This window comes from Phoxinus phoxinus (assembly GCF_949152265.1).
Source record: "Phoxinus phoxinus genome assembly, chromosome: 6".
Taxonomy (NCBI): domain Eukaryota; kingdom Metazoa; phylum Chordata; class Actinopteri; order Cypriniformes; family Leuciscidae; genus Phoxinus; species Phoxinus phoxinus.
In genome coordinates, this window is record NC_136881.1 from 5522853 (window position 1) to 5542954 (window position 20102).

The 20102-nt window shown below is 37.3% G+C and overlaps 2 protein-coding genes across 2 annotated transcripts in view; both read right to left on the reverse strand.

The window, feature by feature from the left end:
- The window catches only part of nrp2a (neuropilin 2a), a 250386-nt gene that overhangs the window by 178232 nt on the left and 52052 nt on the right, over positions 1–20102 (reverse strand). The window lies entirely within an intron of this gene.
- pard3ba (par-3 family cell polarity regulator beta a) overlaps positions 1–20102 on the reverse strand; it is a 156830-nt gene that overhangs the window by 62355 nt on the left and 74373 nt on the right. The window contains exons 12-15 of the mRNA XM_079615678.1: positions 16833–17006; positions 10219–10348; positions 5439–5568; positions 2867–2979 (exon numbers count right to left, since the gene is read on the reverse strand). Of these exons, the coding sequence (XP_079471804.1) occupies positions 2867–2979; positions 5439–5568; positions 10219–10348; positions 16833–17006 (547 nt within the window). The remainder of the gene's footprint in view (positions 1–2866; positions 2980–5438; positions 5569–10218; positions 10349–16832; positions 17007–20102) is intronic.

A 20102-nucleotide genomic window follows, 5' to 3' on the forward strand; every position in this document is an offset into this window, starting at 1 on the left:
CAACCCTAGCAACAATCATGAAAGCCCTAGCAACCACTCTGAACATCCCAGCAACCACCCAGAAAACCACAGCAACATGCAGAATGTCTTAGAAACCACCCAAAACACCACAGCACCCAGAATCCTCTAGTAATGCCTTTGCTACCAAGTTAACCACCCAAAACCCCTTAGCAACACCCCGGCAGCAACACTGAACATCTCGGCAACATCAAAAACACAATAACAACATGCAGAACACTCTAGCAACCACCTAAAACACCACAGCAACACCCAGAACCCTCTAGGAATCCATTGCTTACCAACCCAAACACCCTAGCAACCACCTAGAATTCCCTAGCAACACCCTAGAAGCAACCCTGAACACCCTAGCATAACTTAAAACACAATAGCAATGTGCAGACCCTTGCAACCACTCAAAACACCACAGCAACACCCAGAACCCTCTAGGAATCCCTTGGTTACCAACCCAAACACCCTAGCAACCATCTAGAACTCCCTAGCAACAACCTAGCAGCAACCCTGAACATCCTAGCACAACTTAAAACACAATAGCAATGTGCAGAAGACCCTTGCAACCACTCAGAACACCACAGCAACACCCAGAACCCTCTAGGAATCCCTTGGTTACCAACCCAAACACCCTAGCAACCATCTAGAATTCCCTAGCAACACCCTAGCAGCAACCCTGAACATCCAAGCAAAACTTAAAACACAATAGCAATGTGCAGAAGACCCTTGCAACCACTCAAAACACCACAGCAACACCCAGAACCCTTTAGGAATGCCTTGGCCTACAACTCAAACACCCTAGCAACCGTCTAGAATTCCCTATACTTTGTTGCTTGTGCTTGAGCCGAATTCTCTATCAAAACACCACAGCAACACCCAGTGCCTTCTAGCGCCCCACTCAGAACCTCTGTTTAGGGCCACTGTGACCTGGCATCCACCCACAACAGTTCAGCATTAAATGTGGGTTTTTCACTAAAATCTTCAGCAGAAAAATGTAAAATATAGTTATAGGCTACATATTCCGATAAAACCCCATTTGGCTAGTGTATCGCACTTTCGCATAAAAGTAAAGGTAAATGGCCTGAAAGCAATCAGCAAATGAGAAATTAAGAGCATTTTCACATGAACTCCTGCCCAGAAAAACACATACAGCTGCTAATGATGCGACTGGCAGAATAAAGCCCTTTCTGAGAGACTCGAGCCGAGCCAAAACTCCAGCCAAATCTTTCACAGGGATCACGCTTGACTGAGGAAAACCTTTGTCTTTCAACGTTTCGCAATATCACAGAGGAAAACATTAGCCAGACTGAAATTATGCATCTTGTGGACAAGAAAAGTGGACCCTTGGGTGATGGATATATTACCTTAAAGGTTTGTAGAATGCTTGTAATTTACAATGAATAAATATGCTGGCTATTTTTGTATTTGGATATAAATTACCTGTATTACGCTGACAGCGGTTAATGCAAGAGTAAATGTCTGAAATTGCTCTCAACTTCAGTCGCATTACATATGACCCTGACTGGAAAATCCATTAACCAAAAACCCTCCAAAAACAATCCCTTTGATGGTAATCGGTTATGAAATTTGCATGCATTTTACAGCATTATCTAAGACTCGAAATTGAAAACTTTAAATAATTTAGTTTCAACAAAATATAAGCAACCACATATATGCACCCTAATGATTCTAAATTGATGCACTTTTTTAGTTAAATTATTATTAATATGTACCTTTAATGGATAATCATTTTTTAAATTACTATGGTTTTATTTTGAATGTTAAATGAAAAAAGAAATATGAAAAATAACAATATTTTAGTGAATGACCTAATGCTGATGCCTATGTAACAATATGATTATTCTTCTTAAGGACATTTTTTTATAGACTTACATTTATTCAGTTTAAAACTACATAAATAGTGTAGACATTCATTTAAATAGAAATAAAAAAGGACAAAAAGAAATAAAAAAAAGGTCAAAGACAAAAAAAAAGGACAAAAAGAAACAAAGCAACTGAACCACAGGCCACACAGAAAAATTGAAAGAGTAACTTAAAGAACAAAACGAAAAAGTGAGAGAGAAAGATAAAGAAATAAATAGAGGGGAAAAGGTCTGGATGGAGGATAAAAGATGGCAGCAAAGCAAGACACTATGAGATGTGGGTAATGAAAACCAATCAGCTTTCAGCAGTGAGGAGATTAGCGCAGTGGCAGTGGCGCTGAAGCCAATACTCCACCCTAATGAAATGTAATTGGAAACGGGTGAAAACTTCCCATTGTGGAGCACAGAAATATCCTTCATGTTTCCGAAGCCGGTGGAAAAGAGAGAGGATAAGTTATCGGGGTCATCCATGGCGAATACTGGGAAATGTGTAGCTATAGGGCTTTATTTTGCACTGAAGGCAATCGGTTTCCACTATGTTCAGAAATACAGACCAAAACCTTAAAAAAGTCTCAGTATAACCTTTAGGTTTTTCTATAAGGCTTTAAGAACAGTTGCAACACTATAACACACACTATTTCACTTCAAAAACCTGCGTCTTATTGACCAACCTCCCACAATCTAAGTTAACCAAGCGATAAATGCACAGAGACAGCACTTCCAAGTCATTGTCAGGGAGCAGTCTGAACATTCCCAGTATAGTATGCTAGATAGTGGTAGTTTTCTCCATCCTAGCACTCAAAACCAGTCTGTAAGATGGGGAATTGCTGATTGTGCGTATATATTTGTGCTGGTCAGCCTTGCTTAATTGAGTTAAGTGTTAAAGCTATGTCCACAAGATCTAGTTCATCTTATCTAGGCATTATTTTGTAGGTAGTTTCTGGTAGATGTGGTATATGTGTGTGTTTCCATACCTAAATCCATGCTCTTAGAGGACCTGTTGTTGGGGTAATCTGGGACTTTCTGTCGTTGAGGGTATTGTTGGATGTTGGGGTGGTTCACACTGGAAACAGGCTCCATTTCAGCCCTACAAGACAGATAAAAACACTTCTTGATGGCAATGCATTCTCTGCTAACTGTTTTTCACAAGTCAGTTTAGTTGATCTAATATCGAAGCAACATCCTGTAATGCGGTAGTATAAGTATAAAACACAAGTTTGGGAATAAAAGTTTCTGAATGAAGCCTCTGATGTTCACAAAGGCTGCATTTATTTGATCAAAATACACTAAAAATAGTAATATTATGAAATACAATTTAAAATAACTTTTATATTTGAAATATAATTTACTCCTGTGAGAAAAATCTAATTTTCAGCATCATTACTCCAGTCTTCAGTGTCACATGATCCTTCAGAAATTATAATATGCTGATTTGTAGCTCAAGAAACATTTCTTCTTATAATTATCAGTGTTGAAAACAGTTTTGCTGCTTCAGTTTAAAAGAACAAAATACATTTTAAAAGAACAACATTTATTTGAAACAGAAACTTTATAGTGAAACAGTCTTTACAGTCAATTTTGATCAATTTAATGCATCCTTGCTGCATAAAAGTATTATCTTAAGAAATCTCATATACGTAAGTATTTACAATCAAAATTAATTTCATTTATGTCCACCATTTTATATATGATTGTTTCTATGTGTATGTGTGTGAATAAGTAAGTATATTAAAGGGCACCTATTATGGAATTTTGAAATTTACCTTTCATGTAGTGTGTAACATAGATCTAAGTGAACAAAAACATCCTGCAAAGTTTGAAATATGAAAGTGCACCGTATATAAAGTTATAGTCTTTCAAAAGTAAGAGTCGACTCTGAGTCATTTTTATGAATCGTTAGAAGGCCGAAGCTTTTTCTCTGACTAGATGACGTCAACTTGTCAAGTTATTTGAATACGATACGCCCACTTATTGCGCTCCAAGGCCAGCAGGGAAACATCAGGGCGACGAGACGCTGTGTTCTGAACTTTTTTCATCTGCCCAAGGAGGAGCATTTGAAGACTAAGGCCACATTTACACATAGCCAGGTATTTAGAGAAACGAATATTTCTCCCCCTCCGTTTTCAATAATAACATCGTGCACACAACCCGCATAAATACGCCGTCGAGCGCCTTTATAACTATGCTAAACCTATGGGCGGCAGTGTAGGGAGAAGGATAAAGCCATGCAAGCCAATCAGAATCCTCAGAATCGACAAGAGAGAACCTAAAACCCCGTTTCTCCCAGTTGACACGACAACATATAACCGGCGTTTTCAGAAATCTCCACTTTGGCCGGAGTTTTTAGAAATGATCGTTTTCTGGGATAAAAACGGCGTTTTCGTGTAAATGACAGGCCAAAACGCAGAGAAATATCTGCGTTTTCCCATCGTGTAAACGGGGCCTTAAAGTGGCTACAATTCATATATACAACTATACCACAAAAGTATAGAACGAGGCTTGTGCTTTGTTCGCGCCATTTTGAAGACGATTGCTTTTTAAATGCAATCAAACTTGGATTCGCGAGCTGGCTGATATTGAAGGAAGGTTAATTTCCAAGTGTATTTGCATCAGCTTCCTCCTCCGTATCACAACCTGTAAGTGTTATTAATAATTGTTGCTTTTATGTTTTATGTAGCATGCTTAATAATTATTTTGTTTGTTGTGTAAGCACCGTTTAGCTTCTAGGTCTTCAATGGCATTTGTATTGAGATATGTGAAGTGTTGTCGTTGGTTTCGGAGTTGTCTTAAAGAATAGAGTAATACCTCGTAGTAACGTGACTGCATTTTTTTTTTTTTTTTTTTTACGTTATGTTTATGCATCGGGCTAACGCGAACAAAGACTGATTGTGCTTTTACAATATGAACTCTGGTCTATGCTCGCTAACAGTAACATAACATTAAATTCTTTATCTTATTTTTAGTTTACTACAAACTACAAAGCAGTGGACTATAATCATTATTATAACACGATTTAATTGATAAAAGCATCATTGTACTCCGTGTTAAACAATAAGTATTATCTCTGTAAACACTGCTGGGTCATCTGACCAATCGCAGATTAGCGTCGCGCAAAGGCGGGGTTTGGAAATATGAGTCGTTGAACGATTCATTTGGGAGTCGGTGAGCAAATCAGGTAAAAATAAATGCATATTATACGAAAACAAAAGTGTTTTTTGACATTGCATGCATGTAAAACTGTTGTTGGGGACTCCCTAAACAACATTAGGAACATTTTAAATGTCATAATAGGTGCCCTTTAAGTAAATAAGAATATGTAAGTGGATAAAATTAGGTATTTGAATGAATATTTGATGGCAAAACTAGATAATGGCATAAATAATTCTTCTACATGGTATCATTGTGTTCAAGTCTTTGAAATAAGCCTTCAGGATACTGAGCGTTGATCAAAGTACCAGATTATCTGGATTCATGATATGAGAACTCAAAGACATTCTATGAACTACGGTTATTATCTCTGATGTTATTCTGAGCTCTATAACTAACCGATCTTGCTGGGGTTTGTGCAGAAGGTTTGTTTCCAGCAGGTCCTGATCAGAAGGTGGAGGGGGGAAATCATCTTCATCGTAGTCCTCCTCCGACAGTTCCTGTGTTTCGCCATGGGATCTGTGTGGAGCTGTTTGGGAATATGAGATTTAATGTTATACACCATTATTAGAGCTGATGTCCATCACACAAAGCCATTGTATGGATTCAGAAGATTTCTGCAACCTGACTAACATGTCCTTTTGCATTCCACTGAAAAATATAAAGTCATACAGGTTTGAAATGACATGAGGGTGAGTTACGGTATTTCTTTCTGAAAAACTGAAAATCCTGCCATTATGAGGAATAAGACACACTTGACCACGTTCACTCAGTTGTGAATCATGTGAGAAAAACACACACGGCTGTGTTTGAGACCTTCTCAATGACCACACGATGTTCAGATCAATGCCAGCACTAACATTGAAATATCTCCATTACTGCTCAATGTTCTGCACTACTGTCCCAGTTTCTTCCACCATTTAGACATTTATCATACCGTGAGTCCGGAGTGACTGTCATATGCAGTGACATGAAATATTAATGCTGGTAAAAACACGTGATTAAAAACTAGACCTCGTTAAATCTCAAGAAAATGGCATTTGTACGAGTTCTGCTTGATTCTTTTTCAGGTTTTACCAAATGTAACTGAAACGAGTATGGAAACAAGTAATCTGAATTTAAAATAAGATGTGTGTAAATAATATCACATCCCTCTTTGTGCGACTAAAGTACAGTCACATACTTTGACGGACAAGAGACGCTAATCAGTAAACAATGGTTTCCAAAAAACATGGAAAAAGCCTTTTGTGTTGGCACAGCAACTCTCTGGAGAGCGCGGGGAAAGAATAGTGTGAATTTAAAACAGTTTGTTATCCGTTCTCGAGCGCTCGGCACAATTGCGAGTATGCTAATAAGGCCCACTTAGAATCCATTTCATCAGCTTAATGATTTCAAGGTCAGGCCGCGTTGCATAAAAACGGAAGGGAATGTAGCAAAAATATCGTCATTGGCTTTTTCATCCCTATTGATGAGATGGGCAGATTTCCAACTTGTATAAGTCGAAAAAGCTAATGGAAAGCTACGCTGGCATGGAAAATGAGGCGGCAGAGAAAATTAACTCATTTGGTCCTCTTACAGAGGAGCAAAAGCTCTCTTCACGTGGTGTTGATGATGAACGCATGCCTTCTATTGCTGAGCACCGATCAATTTCTTTTGTTTCTTTAACAGTGAGAGAATTTAGATGAAAGCACTTAACATTATATAAAAGCAATTACTTTTATCATTTGGTGTGCTGTTAAAAATGCACTCAATAAGTGAAGGTGCATTCACACAGAACGTGATTTGGCGGCCACCATGCGAAACAATGTGATCCGTCACATGATCCAGTTGGAAACCGCAGCTGTCCAGGAAGCCCAGTAAGAACCAGAGCATGTGCGCGAAGCGGAGCGGTGTGACGCTCTGCTCAATATCTCACTCCATGCCAGCGCACTACCTTCAATCGCTCAAGCAAACGTTTACCGGTAAAACGACATTTAATTACGACATGAAATTCTCTGTACCATACGCCTTTCTGTTTGTGAAGAACTTCTTAAATATCTCATTACAGTACGCCTTTAGATAACAGTTATGATATTTGTGGCTTTAAAGCAATTTCGTATAAATAGTATAAATTAAGGTGACGTGACTGGAGTGCCGATTTGCAGAACTTGTGCTGTTTTCTCACCGCTGTTGTTTTTGTTTTATGATTATTTTGTTATTGAGAGGAAAGTGTGCAGTACATATTTACATATGTGACCCCTGCTGGAAAGATTAGTCGTACTGCGCATAGACTAATTACAAGCTACAGGCAAAACAAGTGAAAAAAATTCTGTGAATTTGAGGTCCACAAAAATGTGTTAATTAAGACCTTGTCTAGTGATCCCAATGCTCCAAATAGCAATTAAACATCTAAAAGTATCTAAAAGTTTACTAAAAGTAATGTTTTTTTTCCTTTGTTCATGAAAAATACTTCCCCTCAGCACAAGTTTGGTATCGTTTTAAAGCGCAGAATTCCAACTTTGTGAATATGCATAGCAAATTCTCGATGGCATGAGTCTGAACCAATGAAATGTGATGTTTAAACTCGCGCTGACTGACAGATCCGAAGCGAGCGCACAAAGACACCTCAGACAGCACGTGATCCCGATATACACATGGCCTACACAGAATAACAGTATTTAAAAAAAATATCTGTTTTGGCGAGTATTCACGCAAACATTAGGCTATATGTTATGTCTTAAGTGGACGTTATATATTTACTGTTGGGTGGATATCATCTGATGTGTAACATTATATTAGATCCGTGCGGTACAGTAGGTCTTAATATATAGGCTGTCTGTTTCATTCATGTTAATCAAACAATTGTGGTATCATGGGGGAAAAAAAGTTGATCCTATAGATATTTGGGTTTTGACTCGGTGTTTGACAAATTTGGTGTTATTACCAGGGATTTTAAGGAATGGTTGCAAGGTGATTTTGTTTTGGAACCTTCAGAAAACGTTAACTCGATTTTAACTCGAGTCAGCAATCATGTTTTGTCTGATTCCAACAAATCATACATAATTTTGAAGGTTTTTAATAGGGAGTGTGAAAATAAATTAGCTCAAAATGTGCTCATTGTGACTCATTTTTCCAGCACGGGTCACATATTCATCTAAACGACGCTCTCATCAGAGTGGACGGCATCGGTATGTTTGTTAAAGGGGAACGCGGTAACTCTAGCCATTTCTTCGCTGATATTCACTTTTGCTGACGCATGTTTTCTCAACGAGCTCCCCCTACAGCTGTGGGGCGTGTATTTCACAACGCTGGAGCTATGTCTACCGAGGTGGGTAATATCATAAACAGTATCATAGAACATTGACATGCATGTCGAATTGCCGTAAAGCAGTTTGTGTTTCTCGCTCGTTCTCGCTTCTCACTAGACTTCCTATTTCCAACTTACCGGGACGTTAGTCCCCATGTTGCAAGGTTGGTTTTGGCCCTGGGAACGCTGGGGGGAGTGGGGAAAGTCACCAATATCACCAGAACAGGTAATTTAACCATCCAAATGATTTCTAAACGGTTTTATTAAAGGGCACCTATTATGGAATTTTGAAATTTACCTTTCATGTAGTGTGTAACATAGATCTAAGTGAACAAAAACATCCTGCAAAGTTTGAAATATGAAAGTGCACCGTCTATAAAGTTATAGTCTTTCAAAAGTGAGAGTCGACTCAGAGTCATTTTTATGAATCGTTAGAAGACCGAAGCTTTTTCTCTGACTAGATGACGTCAACTTGTCAAGTTATTTGAATACGATACGCCCACTTATTGCGCTCCAAGACCAGCAGGGAAACATCATGGCGACGAGACGCTGTGTTCTGAAGGGCGGCTCAAAAGCAAACTTTTTTCATCTGCCCAAGGAGGAGCATTTGAAGACTAAGTGGCTACAATTCATATATACCACAGAAGTATAGTCCGAGCCTTGTGCTTTGTTTGCGTCATTTTGAAGACGATTGCTTTTTAAATGCAATCAAACTTGGATTCGCGAGCCGCTGATATTGAAGGTTCAGTTCCAAGTGTATTTGCATCAGCTTCATCATCCTCCGTATCACAACCTGTAAGTGTTATTAATAATTTTTGCTTTTATATTTTATGTAGCATGCTTAATAATTATTTTGTTTGTTGTGTAAGCACCGTTTAGCTTCTAGGTCTTCAATGGCAATTGTATTGAGATATGTGAAGTGTTTGTCGTTGTTTTCGGAGTTGTCTAAAGAATAGAGTAATACCTCGTAGTAACGTAACTGCATTTTTTTTTTTGTAAAAACGTTATGTTTATGCATCGGGCTAATGCAAACAAAGACTGATTGTGCTTTTACAATATGAACTCTGGGCTATGCTCGCTAACATAACATTAAATTCTTTATCTTATTTTTCGTTTTTTACTACAAACTATAAAGCAGTGCACTATAATCATTATTATAATACAATTTAATTGATAAAAGCATCATTGCACTCCGTGTTAAAAATAAGTATTATCTCTGTAAACACTGCTGGGTCATCTGACCAATCAACGCAGATTAGCGTCGCGCAAAGGAGGGTTTTGAAAAACGAGTCGTTGAACGAATCATTTGGGAGTCGGTGAGCAAATCAGGTAAAAATAAATGCATATTATACGAAAACAAAAGTGTTTTTTGTCATTGCATGCATGTAAAACTGTTGTTGGGGACTCCCTAAACAACATTAGGAACATTTTAAATGTCATAATAGGTGCCCTTTAAGTTTAAATAGTTGCTAAGTTCCCTTTTAACAATATATTGCTTTAACAGTATTTCAAACTTCTTTTTACTCCTAAGCAAAGAACGAAAAAGAACTTCACTGTGAGTTTATCATGAAATTAATCTTTGCTAACTTAGTTTCTCCACACACCCCTTCAATTTCTTCTCCTTCGTTCTAAATTTAGATGTTTACTTTGCATTTATGTATAAGGTTCGCAACTTAATTAAAACAATATTTGAACTCCATAACCTTAGAGCTATTGCTTATTTAACATATTATTCTCAAACCAAAGGGCATTCTGGGTTGAGCGAGCGGAATCTTCCGGAAGGCGATCTGGAGGAAATATTACCGCTCTCCTCACATGCTCTGGTAGGAACTAACAGTACAGCAACTTTCTGTGACCTCCAGCAATTTAATCAATGCATATGTGAGCACTTACCAGGAGCAGCTTCGTACATTCGGCTGTTTGCTGTGGATGGTGGTATGGAACTGTTGCTGTAGTTGCTGTTGGGATGATGATGAACAGGAGAGTCGTTTCTAGGGAGAGATTGACTGTCTTCCTGAATTTCCTAGAAGATAGCGAAAATTTGTAGAGAATTAAGTTTAGACAATTAATAGACTTATAAGCATGGTGACCAACTTCCAAATCTGTTCCATGTTGGGCTCATGCTGTCAGACGGTCAACAAGAGGAAACTTGCCATGCAGTACAATAACACAAGGTGAAGGAATTGGAGTTCACTGCGAAATGGTTTACTTACTCTCAACTTACCCTCACATGCATGCATGAAATGTATTGAAATTTACATTTGTTTTAAACATGGATAATAATAAGAAGAAATGTTTCTTGAGCAGCAAATCAGCATATTAGAATGATTTCTGAAGGATCACGTGACACTTCGCCTCACAGAAATAAATTACATTTTAAAATATGTAAAAAGAGCTAATTTCTTTTAAAATGTAATAATATTTAACAATATTAATATTTTTACTGTTGTTTGGTGAAATAAATGCAGCTTTGGTGAGCATAAAATAAAATAAAATGTTAAATCTTACGGACCCCAAACTTTTCAGTGGTAGTGTTAAATTGTGCATGTTTTAGACGGAAAACTGAAGAAAAAAAATTGTGAGAAAACTACCCTGATCTAGAAAAACCATATTGGGGGAGAAAAAAATCTGTTGAAAACAAACTGTAAATGACAAAAGGATAAAAGCAACCCTGACATATTTAGAAATATTCATAAGTCAAAGGCAATCCTGCCAGACAGTACTAGTCAAGACAGATACGGAAACATGTGTCAATATGAAGACATGAGGCCACCGAATGAAGCGTCCTGACGGATTCTTCTCAGACGACAAAGGAGCTACAGCTGTCACTGTATGGACGGCTAACCCAGAGGAGGAACACTGTAGACTTTATACTGTCATACAAACCACATGCTACAAACGCAAACACACTACTCACAGCCCAGACTCACTGGACGGACATGAAAGGTATTAGGATATCACCATATCAAAGTGTGCTTAAATGCATTCATACCGTACTATTCCACATGGCGGGGAAAAACAGATGAAAGCCTCGTTCTTTTGTTCAGACGTTAAGCCTCAGCTGGAGGACAGTCATTAGCGGGGATGATGGTTCTTTACACGTGGAAACGTCACTCTTGTCATCTGCCTCCTGCTCGCTGTCTCTCCAGACGCACAGGAATCATCAATGGACCAAACCACTGATTCTCAGGCTCTCTTTCTCCTCAGAGATTATGTTTGTCAGAAAACGACTCTGAAACCCCCTATGCCGAGACTGAGCAACATTTTCCGCTGTCTTTCACTGTGATCTGTGCCTTGACAACGGTTAACGTATGCATGTGTCTAACACACAAAAATAGAGAGCTGGCAGGAAAATATCAAAAGGTACTTGAAGAATGATGGGACAGCAACTGCTAGAATCCAGACGGAGGGAAACTAAAAATGAAAAGTCAATTTAAACAGTCGAAATTATTGATTTACATGTTCACCTCCCACCGACTTCAACCGCTGCATCGTCCTTATTAATGGGGCTTGTTAAAGCGAGGATCACTATTACTATTGCTCACACTGATTTAAATAAACCCCTGACCACTAGCACTAATCTTGCAAAACTAGGACCAAATCTAATCTTGCATGCAAAACGCATGCCGCACTGTGTGTGAAACAGACACGAATGACATCTCAAATCATGTGGTTTGAGTAGAAGAATGAAATTTGCCTGGTAAACAAATAAAAACAACCACCTAGAGCACCCTAGCCACTGCATTACAACGCCTTGACAAGCACTAGCATCTGAAGAAAATGTCAAAGTAGAATTTCTCCTTGCTTCAGTCAACATGTCTATAACATGATCATATTGTCATTCAGTGAAATATCATCTTGGTTTTCGGAGTACAACTCCCACACACACACACCGAGAATCTCTCTGACATCTTCAAAGACTGTGTGCTACACGTCTTAATCAGACAACAATGACAAGGGAGCTTGGGTCCACCGTCGAAGACAAAGAGCCAACAAAACAAGACCCTAAACCCATGGACGTCTCCTCCCCTCTTCACACGGGCAGCAGTGAGGGTGAGCTGAGGTTAGGGACCCTCAGGGTAGCCCCGGGCAGCCTTTCATTAAAACCCAAAATTTGCCTTTCATTCATGGAACCCATGGCGTAATCTGATTAACTTGCTGAGCAAGAGGAGATCCAGCGAGGTAACGGGATTAGATATCAGACTGGGCGGGAAGAAACAGGAAGGAGAAGAACGAGGAGGGAGGAACAAAGATGGAGGTTTCACATGAACTCATTGTACTCTACTGTGCAATCATTTTATAAAAATAAATTAATACTTTTATTCAGCACGGATGCTTTAAGTGGATCGAAAGTGACAGTAAAGATTATAAATATTTTAAACTTTTTTTTTTCTATTCATTAAAGAATCCTGAAAATAATGCATCTCGATTTCCTCAAAAATATTTTCAACATTGATAATAATGAGAATTGTTTCTTGAGCAGCAAATCAGCAGAAGTGATTTCTGAAGGATCATGTGACTCTGAAGACTGGAGTAATTCAGCTTTGAATCACAGGAATAAGTTACATTTTAAAATATATGCAAATAATAGAATAGTTCCTTTAAATTGCAATAATATTTCTCAATATTACTGTTTTTACTGTATTTTTTTATCCAATAATTGCAGCCTTGGTGAGCATAAGAGACTTCTTTGAAAAACATTAAACAATCTTACTGACCCCAAACTTTTGTACAGTATAATTAAATAATTAAAAATTATTACAAAAAAGTGCTGTGCTGGTACCATGGTACAGTGATGGAATACTTTGAATATACCATGGTATGAAAATTATTATTTGTGTCTAGCATTACCAAAGTCCAAAAATCCATGATAATACCATGTTAATTGGTTTTATACTTTTTATCATTATTTTGATTTCAGTATTTGTCCTGAAGTATTGAGGAACCATCTCATTAAGTTTAGTCCACAAACACTTTTGATTCTCTAACCTCCCACTCGTTCTATTATCACTCAACTCTGTCTGGGTGATTAATGGCATATTGATCGCTCCGTCTGCATGTGATTAATGAAGAATGCATCTCAGCGACACACCACCTTCTATTGAGCGTCATTACCGCCCGCACCGATCACCATCTTTCTACCACTAGATTGGGTTGAGGATAAGCTAATGTTCCCCAATAAGACTCCAGTCTTCACCCACCCAAAGTCAGACCACTGAAAGTGGAGTCAATAACTATTTGTCTTCATTTTCATTGGACGTTGATGAGAAGCTGTCGAAATTGATGAACCATCCCAGTTTAACCTTGGATACAAAGACTTTAAATTCGTATCAAGTCACATTTGAATATTTCTAAGCATTTAGAAACTTAGTCATGTGACCTCGGAAGATCAAAAGGAAAACGCGTCGGTTTTTTATTATCTCTTGGCTGAAAAATTATGTTTTAGTGAGCTGCCGACTCATGGAAATTGATCCACCTCATCAACAAAATGTGCGTTAACACTAGTTCCCATAAAAGAAAGGAAAAAACATACTGAATATGAGCCTATTTCTGAAAAAAAATATGCTTAGATAACAAAAGACACTTTCCTGAAGTGATATTTTTTTTTTTCCATTTATACAACTGGAGTTTGGAAACTCGTGTAAATAGCATGTAAAAAAAAATTGTTTTTTAGCATCATGTGAAACCGCATCTATCATCAAGGATATCGCCATGCAGGTTCTTTAATACACAGAGTGACTCTGTGAAACTTACCACCACATTAACAAAAGGGGGACCCCAGTGAACATGGCGGACCCCCTGAAACACATGTACAACTGACAATATTAAAAGAGGGAAGAACTTCTGTGTGAGTGTCCCATTAATGCAAGCACAACCAAATCCTATATATACACTGAAGACACTGAAGGTTTCAAACAGGTGTTTAGTGGAAATGCATGGGTTAACATTGCATATTTTTAGTGCATTAACTGCCTATAAGAGAATATAGACTCAGTAGAAATGCATTGATCTGATGCAATGTTATGCATCTCAGATTCTTGCTTTCTAATGCTTTCTCATTCTTAAATATAATGTTCACCTGTTGAGTCACATAATTTCCACTTTAATATTTTTTTTTTGTGTGATTTTCAGAATATTTTGATCAGATATAGCATACAGTATACACTACCGTTTAAATGTTTGGAGTCATTTTTTTTTTTTTTTTTTACGTTTGTCAAAGAAATCCAATGTATATATAATTAGTTTCTCTAGTATATTTCAAAATGTTATTAATTCCTGTGATTCAAAGCTGAATTTTTATTTTTTTCCTTCAGATCCTTCAGAAATAATTATAATATGCTCATTTGCTGCTCAAGAAACATGTCTTATTATTATCAATGTTGAAAACAGCTGTGCTGCTTAATATTTTTTGTAAAAACTATTTGTTTAATAGAAAGTTCAAAAGAACAGCATTTATTTTATAGATGTTCTTTACTGAGACTGTCAATTTAATGCATCTTTGCTGAATAAAAATATGATATCTTCTTTTTTTTTAAAGAAAAGGTAAAGAAATCTTACAGAGCCCAAACTTTTAAACGGTAGTGTACACACACAACTCCAGCAACTCTTAACGTTTAAGAACTGAATAAATGACAATCTCTCAAAAGCTGAAAGAAAGAAAAGTAAGACAACACATACTCTTTAGAGAATAAACACAGAAGATCCAGGAAGAAAAGCCCAGAGGGTTAAAAGAAAATAAGAGTGCATGCAAAGATTTGAGATTATTTTATTAAATTAGAAAACTTCAGTGATACAGAAAAGTAAAAGAAAAGTAGACAGACAAGTGTATGTTTCATTAATAAATAAGTGAAAATAGCAAACGAATATACTGTACAAGCATGAGCACGAAGTTAGTATAAAAGCAGGAAGCAGGATAGAAGAACAAGTGCTTTCTCATGAAGTCAAGGAAAAACAAGGAAAATAATCTTCAACGTGTAATAAAAAAAAAGGATCTATACTGATTTAATTTCAAGGACCTCCATCCCAAATGTCCACAATGATACTGCAATGCCTAGATAACAGACCCCAGTTTTGACTCCAAAGAGTGGTACTTTAAGTATTTAAAAATTGTATTGGCACACAGCTTTTTAATCAGAAGCCTATTTTCTGTTCTCCTTGTAGGATAACAACAGTATTTAAATCTTAGAATAAGGAGGAAGTCAAAACCATTTTTCCCCTTTCAGCCACAGCATGTGTGTGTTTCCTTGTGCACAATCGCCAAGGCCCTGTTTGCACCTGGAATTAAGATGCGTTTTGGTCGATCGGATCACAAGTGGACGACACTAAATACAGGTGTGCACGGCAGGGTTTCTGCCGGGTTTAGTCAGTCAAATTTAAGACTTTTTAAGACCTTTTTATGACCATTATGATTTAAATGTATGACCTACACGAATTACGAAAAATAACTTTTTTATTAGTCGATATAGATAATTATCATGATAAATGTCAAATCTTTATTTCTTTCAAGTTTAAAGGCATATTTTTGCTCCTAAGTGAAAGTTGTAGAGCGTTAATTGTGGTTTTAAACTACTCTTTATTGTCAGAACATATCATGACAAACACTTGCCAAACAGGGGAACATTTCACAAATCTAAGGTAGAACATACAAACATTTGACATTAGGTCCTTAACAAAATATTTATATATATATAATATATATAATTTATTGGAAAACGAATTTATTTTAGTTTTAGTTTAGGAGGAAGGGAATGCTAGAACCAATGAATGAACGAGCATATCAATTTAAGACGTGGCTAAATGTCATTTATGACCTTGTACGGAAAATCCGGACGTTTTTATGACTTTTTATGGCCTAAAATTCTTATTATTAAATTTAAGACATTTTATGACATTTTATGACTTTTTATGACTCCGCGGACACCCTGGCACGGGGTCTAAAAAATTGAGCTTGACCATTTTCAATAACGCATTCAACCGGATTGCTTTCGTAGCGTAAACACTCATGTGGCCGAATGTGTTCGTAAAGCCACAAGACTTGTCTACTCTCCGCCTACTGTGTAAACATTATTGGGAGCGGGCTAGCCATTCCTGATCTCTAACACACTTAAAGCGCAGAAACAAAATCTGCTCCTCTCCGTATGTTTTCCGTCATCCCCTTTTGTCTTTATATGTAAATTGCGAGAGCTTATTTTGTGCATTAGATTGAAAGATCTGAAAAACCCATACATTTACCCGCCCACATTTCCCCTTAAAGAAATTAGGACAGAAGTGGTTGAAGGTGGACAAAAGAGACAGATTTAAAAGTGTCTGCCTCGTGATCAGATCGACCAAAACACATCTTAATACCAGCTGTAAATAGGGCCTAGTACCATTCAGAGGTCACCTGACAGCCTGTGATGCCGATAGTGGTGATGCCGGAGGGCTGTGGCCAGTGACCTGGGTTCAGAGGCCCTGCGGGTAAGCGGTCTGTAGTGGTACACATGGTACGGTACAGGTACTGGGCATACCTGTGCAGGCGAGCGCTCCAGAGCACGCAGAACCACCAGCTGGATGGTTCCTCTGAGGTTCCCTTCAGTCGACATGGAGTACCGCAGGGTTTCCATGGCATCGTGGTTGGAGCGTCCGAGCAGGGATTCACTGTTAACAGCGACCAGCTGGTCATTGACACGCAAGCGACCATCCTGCAAGCAAGGCAACACCAATGTTACTCAACACGTAGAGCTACTCAGAATTTATGGTAAACGTCTGTGGAAGAAAATAAAACACTTTTCTAAAAAGTTGTCAGCTAAGCACTACACTTACTTCATTAAAGTTTGTACTATTTTTATTATTGGTTTTATTGAGTCCCAAATCATAGTGGTTAAAGACAGATTAAAATTTTGAATGCACTTACATTTTTACTATAGTACTACTGTACACACACACACATATATATACAGTATATATATATATATATATATATATATATATATATATATATAGTAAGTAGATACATATTCATTTAACTACAGATTCAGGTGGCAAAAAAAACAAAAACTTAACATACCATAGTACTAGTTATAGATGTATTGAAAAGCTCTTCAATTTTTACTATAATAAGATATATAATGCATCTATAAATTCAATGGCATATTTAAAAAAAAATACAAAATGAATAAAACCTAAATAAAAATAAAAACAATTATAAACCATCATGGCAGAGCTTACATTTTCAATGTAAGATATATAATTTACCAATAAATTCAGTGCAGAATTTATAATTAAATATAAAAAAATCAGAAAAAAACTTAAAGAAATTCATGTCACAGTACTAGATACAGACAGATTAATAAGATTATAAGTTCTTAAATGTTTTTCTATAATATTATAACTGTAAGATATAAAATGTAGTTATATATCAACAGCAGTGTAATTAAGCACACAAAAAAACTAAAATACATTTTATACAAAATCATTGTATTCAATTACACAGCTCATTCAAGATGACAGCATTAAATATACTTTTAACCCGATTTGTGACCAAACTGTTCTTTTGTATCTGTACTTTTCAAAGAACCGCCACTACTCTTTAGTGGTGGGGGGGCAGAAAAGTTTGAAAACGGCTGAGTTACTGTCACATTACAACATGTAGTGAAGTTAGTAGCAGTGCTACTTTTAGTTAGCTACTCCCAGCACTAAAGCCCTATAGTGTGATTTAAAAACATTTATGCAGCGTCTAGCCCCACTGTTAAATGTTTAATGCATCCCAGTATGAATTCAGATACAATTACAGATGCATATCATTAGTGTGAAAGGACCACGCCGGAGTGAATTGGATTAAGGTTCACAGCTGTGGTTTCCTAAATAAAACTCAGCTGAGGAGGAACAAAAGAGATTAGCAGCTAAAAGCCACTGGAGCCGCTAAAGACTCCTGAGAGTCTGTGTCACGGCGGATGATCCTGACCCTTGAGCGGGGGTCACTGACCGCAGACCAATGATAGCGACCTGGCAGAACGGACACACAAGCACTTGTGCCCATCTATTGAGAAAATATACTCATGCATACACAAGCAGACCGTCTGGAAGATCACAACCCAAGATGGCTTTTTAAAGCCCTCGTGAAGGACGCCACCTCATGACGAGCTCCAAAGATAACCCACGACATGTGTTTATTTATTACTAAGCAGAATAATTGCATTCCGATCATTTATTCTAGAAATTATGGAGCTTCGAAATTCATGCCAATTTTATCTCAATCTTGGAGTGCTTGAGGAGCAACAGAATGCGAGTGATAAGGGTGAACGGCCGAAGTCAAATGAAGAGCTCAGCCTTTGAAAATGTCTATTTCTTTGAGCGTCTCTCTGATGGAGGCCTGTGATGCAGCTCGCTCTCCACTGGAGTGCTGATAGGGGCCAGAGACGCAGCTCCACCTGTGAGCCCACTCTTGATCACAGTGCTGATAGGGGCCAGTAGATGTGGCCTTATCTACACACACACACACACACACACACACACACACACACACACACACACACACACACACAGACTGAACTGAACTGATTGAGGACAGGAGACGAGATATCTCTCTGACGACACTTGCTAAGGTTTACCTATATTACATCAGACACAGCATACACCGAACCACCATGACAAACCTTAACAGGCTACAATGGCCACTACTCATCTGATCATTCCTCTACTTTTGTTTTGTTTTCTTAGTTTGAGGCCACTTTGGGTGAATCACAAGCCGCGTTTCCATTACCCTTGCGAATTGAAAATACGCCCAATGGAAACACGTCAATTTCACAAAAACTCAACGTTTTTCTGCTCACATGAGGTGGTTTTACAGGCAATTCGAAAAATAAATATTTCGCAAAACTGCAATGGAAACAGTTTTTGCGCATTTACAGGTCACCTGACGTAGATGACGCGGTGTTTGGACAGAATACGAGACAGAGTTCTTTATTAAATTCATAAAAGACAAAAAAATTACAGGAATACTGGATTCTAAACTTCAAAAAAATGCCACAATCAAGACCTCGAAGCAGAAATGAAGGAGAAACACCCAGAAACTCCTCATATGTGCCGCTCTCAAGTATAAGAGTCTTTCCTTGCCATTAATGATTGATAACACACATACGTCTCCTTCGATTAATAATAATGGCCAGTGCAGTGGCTGGGATATCCATAAACCTACCAACGTCTGTTGTCATCATTTTTAGAATGACTGATCGCGAGAGGAAAAAATGAAGTTTTAGTCGCATAACATCGGTTAATGGAAACGTTGTCATTTCGCAATAGTTTTTGTCGACATTTAGAAAAGAAAAAAAAAATGTGCAAAAGTTTTGCACAAATCTGTAATGGAAACGTGCCTACAGTTAGCATACTATGGTGTATTCTACAAAATATAAGCAAGATTTATATTATTGCTTCCCAAAACACAGTGCTAATTACAAACTAATACAATATTTGGAACAATTTAAATGGGCTTAAAGTAGTTAATGCAATAGTTTACATTAAATAATAATCTTTTTTCACCAGTGTTGTTATTGTTAAATAAAACAAACTATTAAATCTTATTTTTTAATTGAAATTAAGCTAAAATACTTAGATAAAATATTAGATTTAAAAAAAGATTTAAAACATTGAAACTTTGCTTTGAAAGCTAACCGAAACTAGTTTAAGTACTAAATTACGGTACTACTACTACAGAAAACTAAATAGAAATATTTAAAAACAAAATAACAAAAACACACTAAAATTAAATGAAAATATACTATTTTAAATATTTATAAATG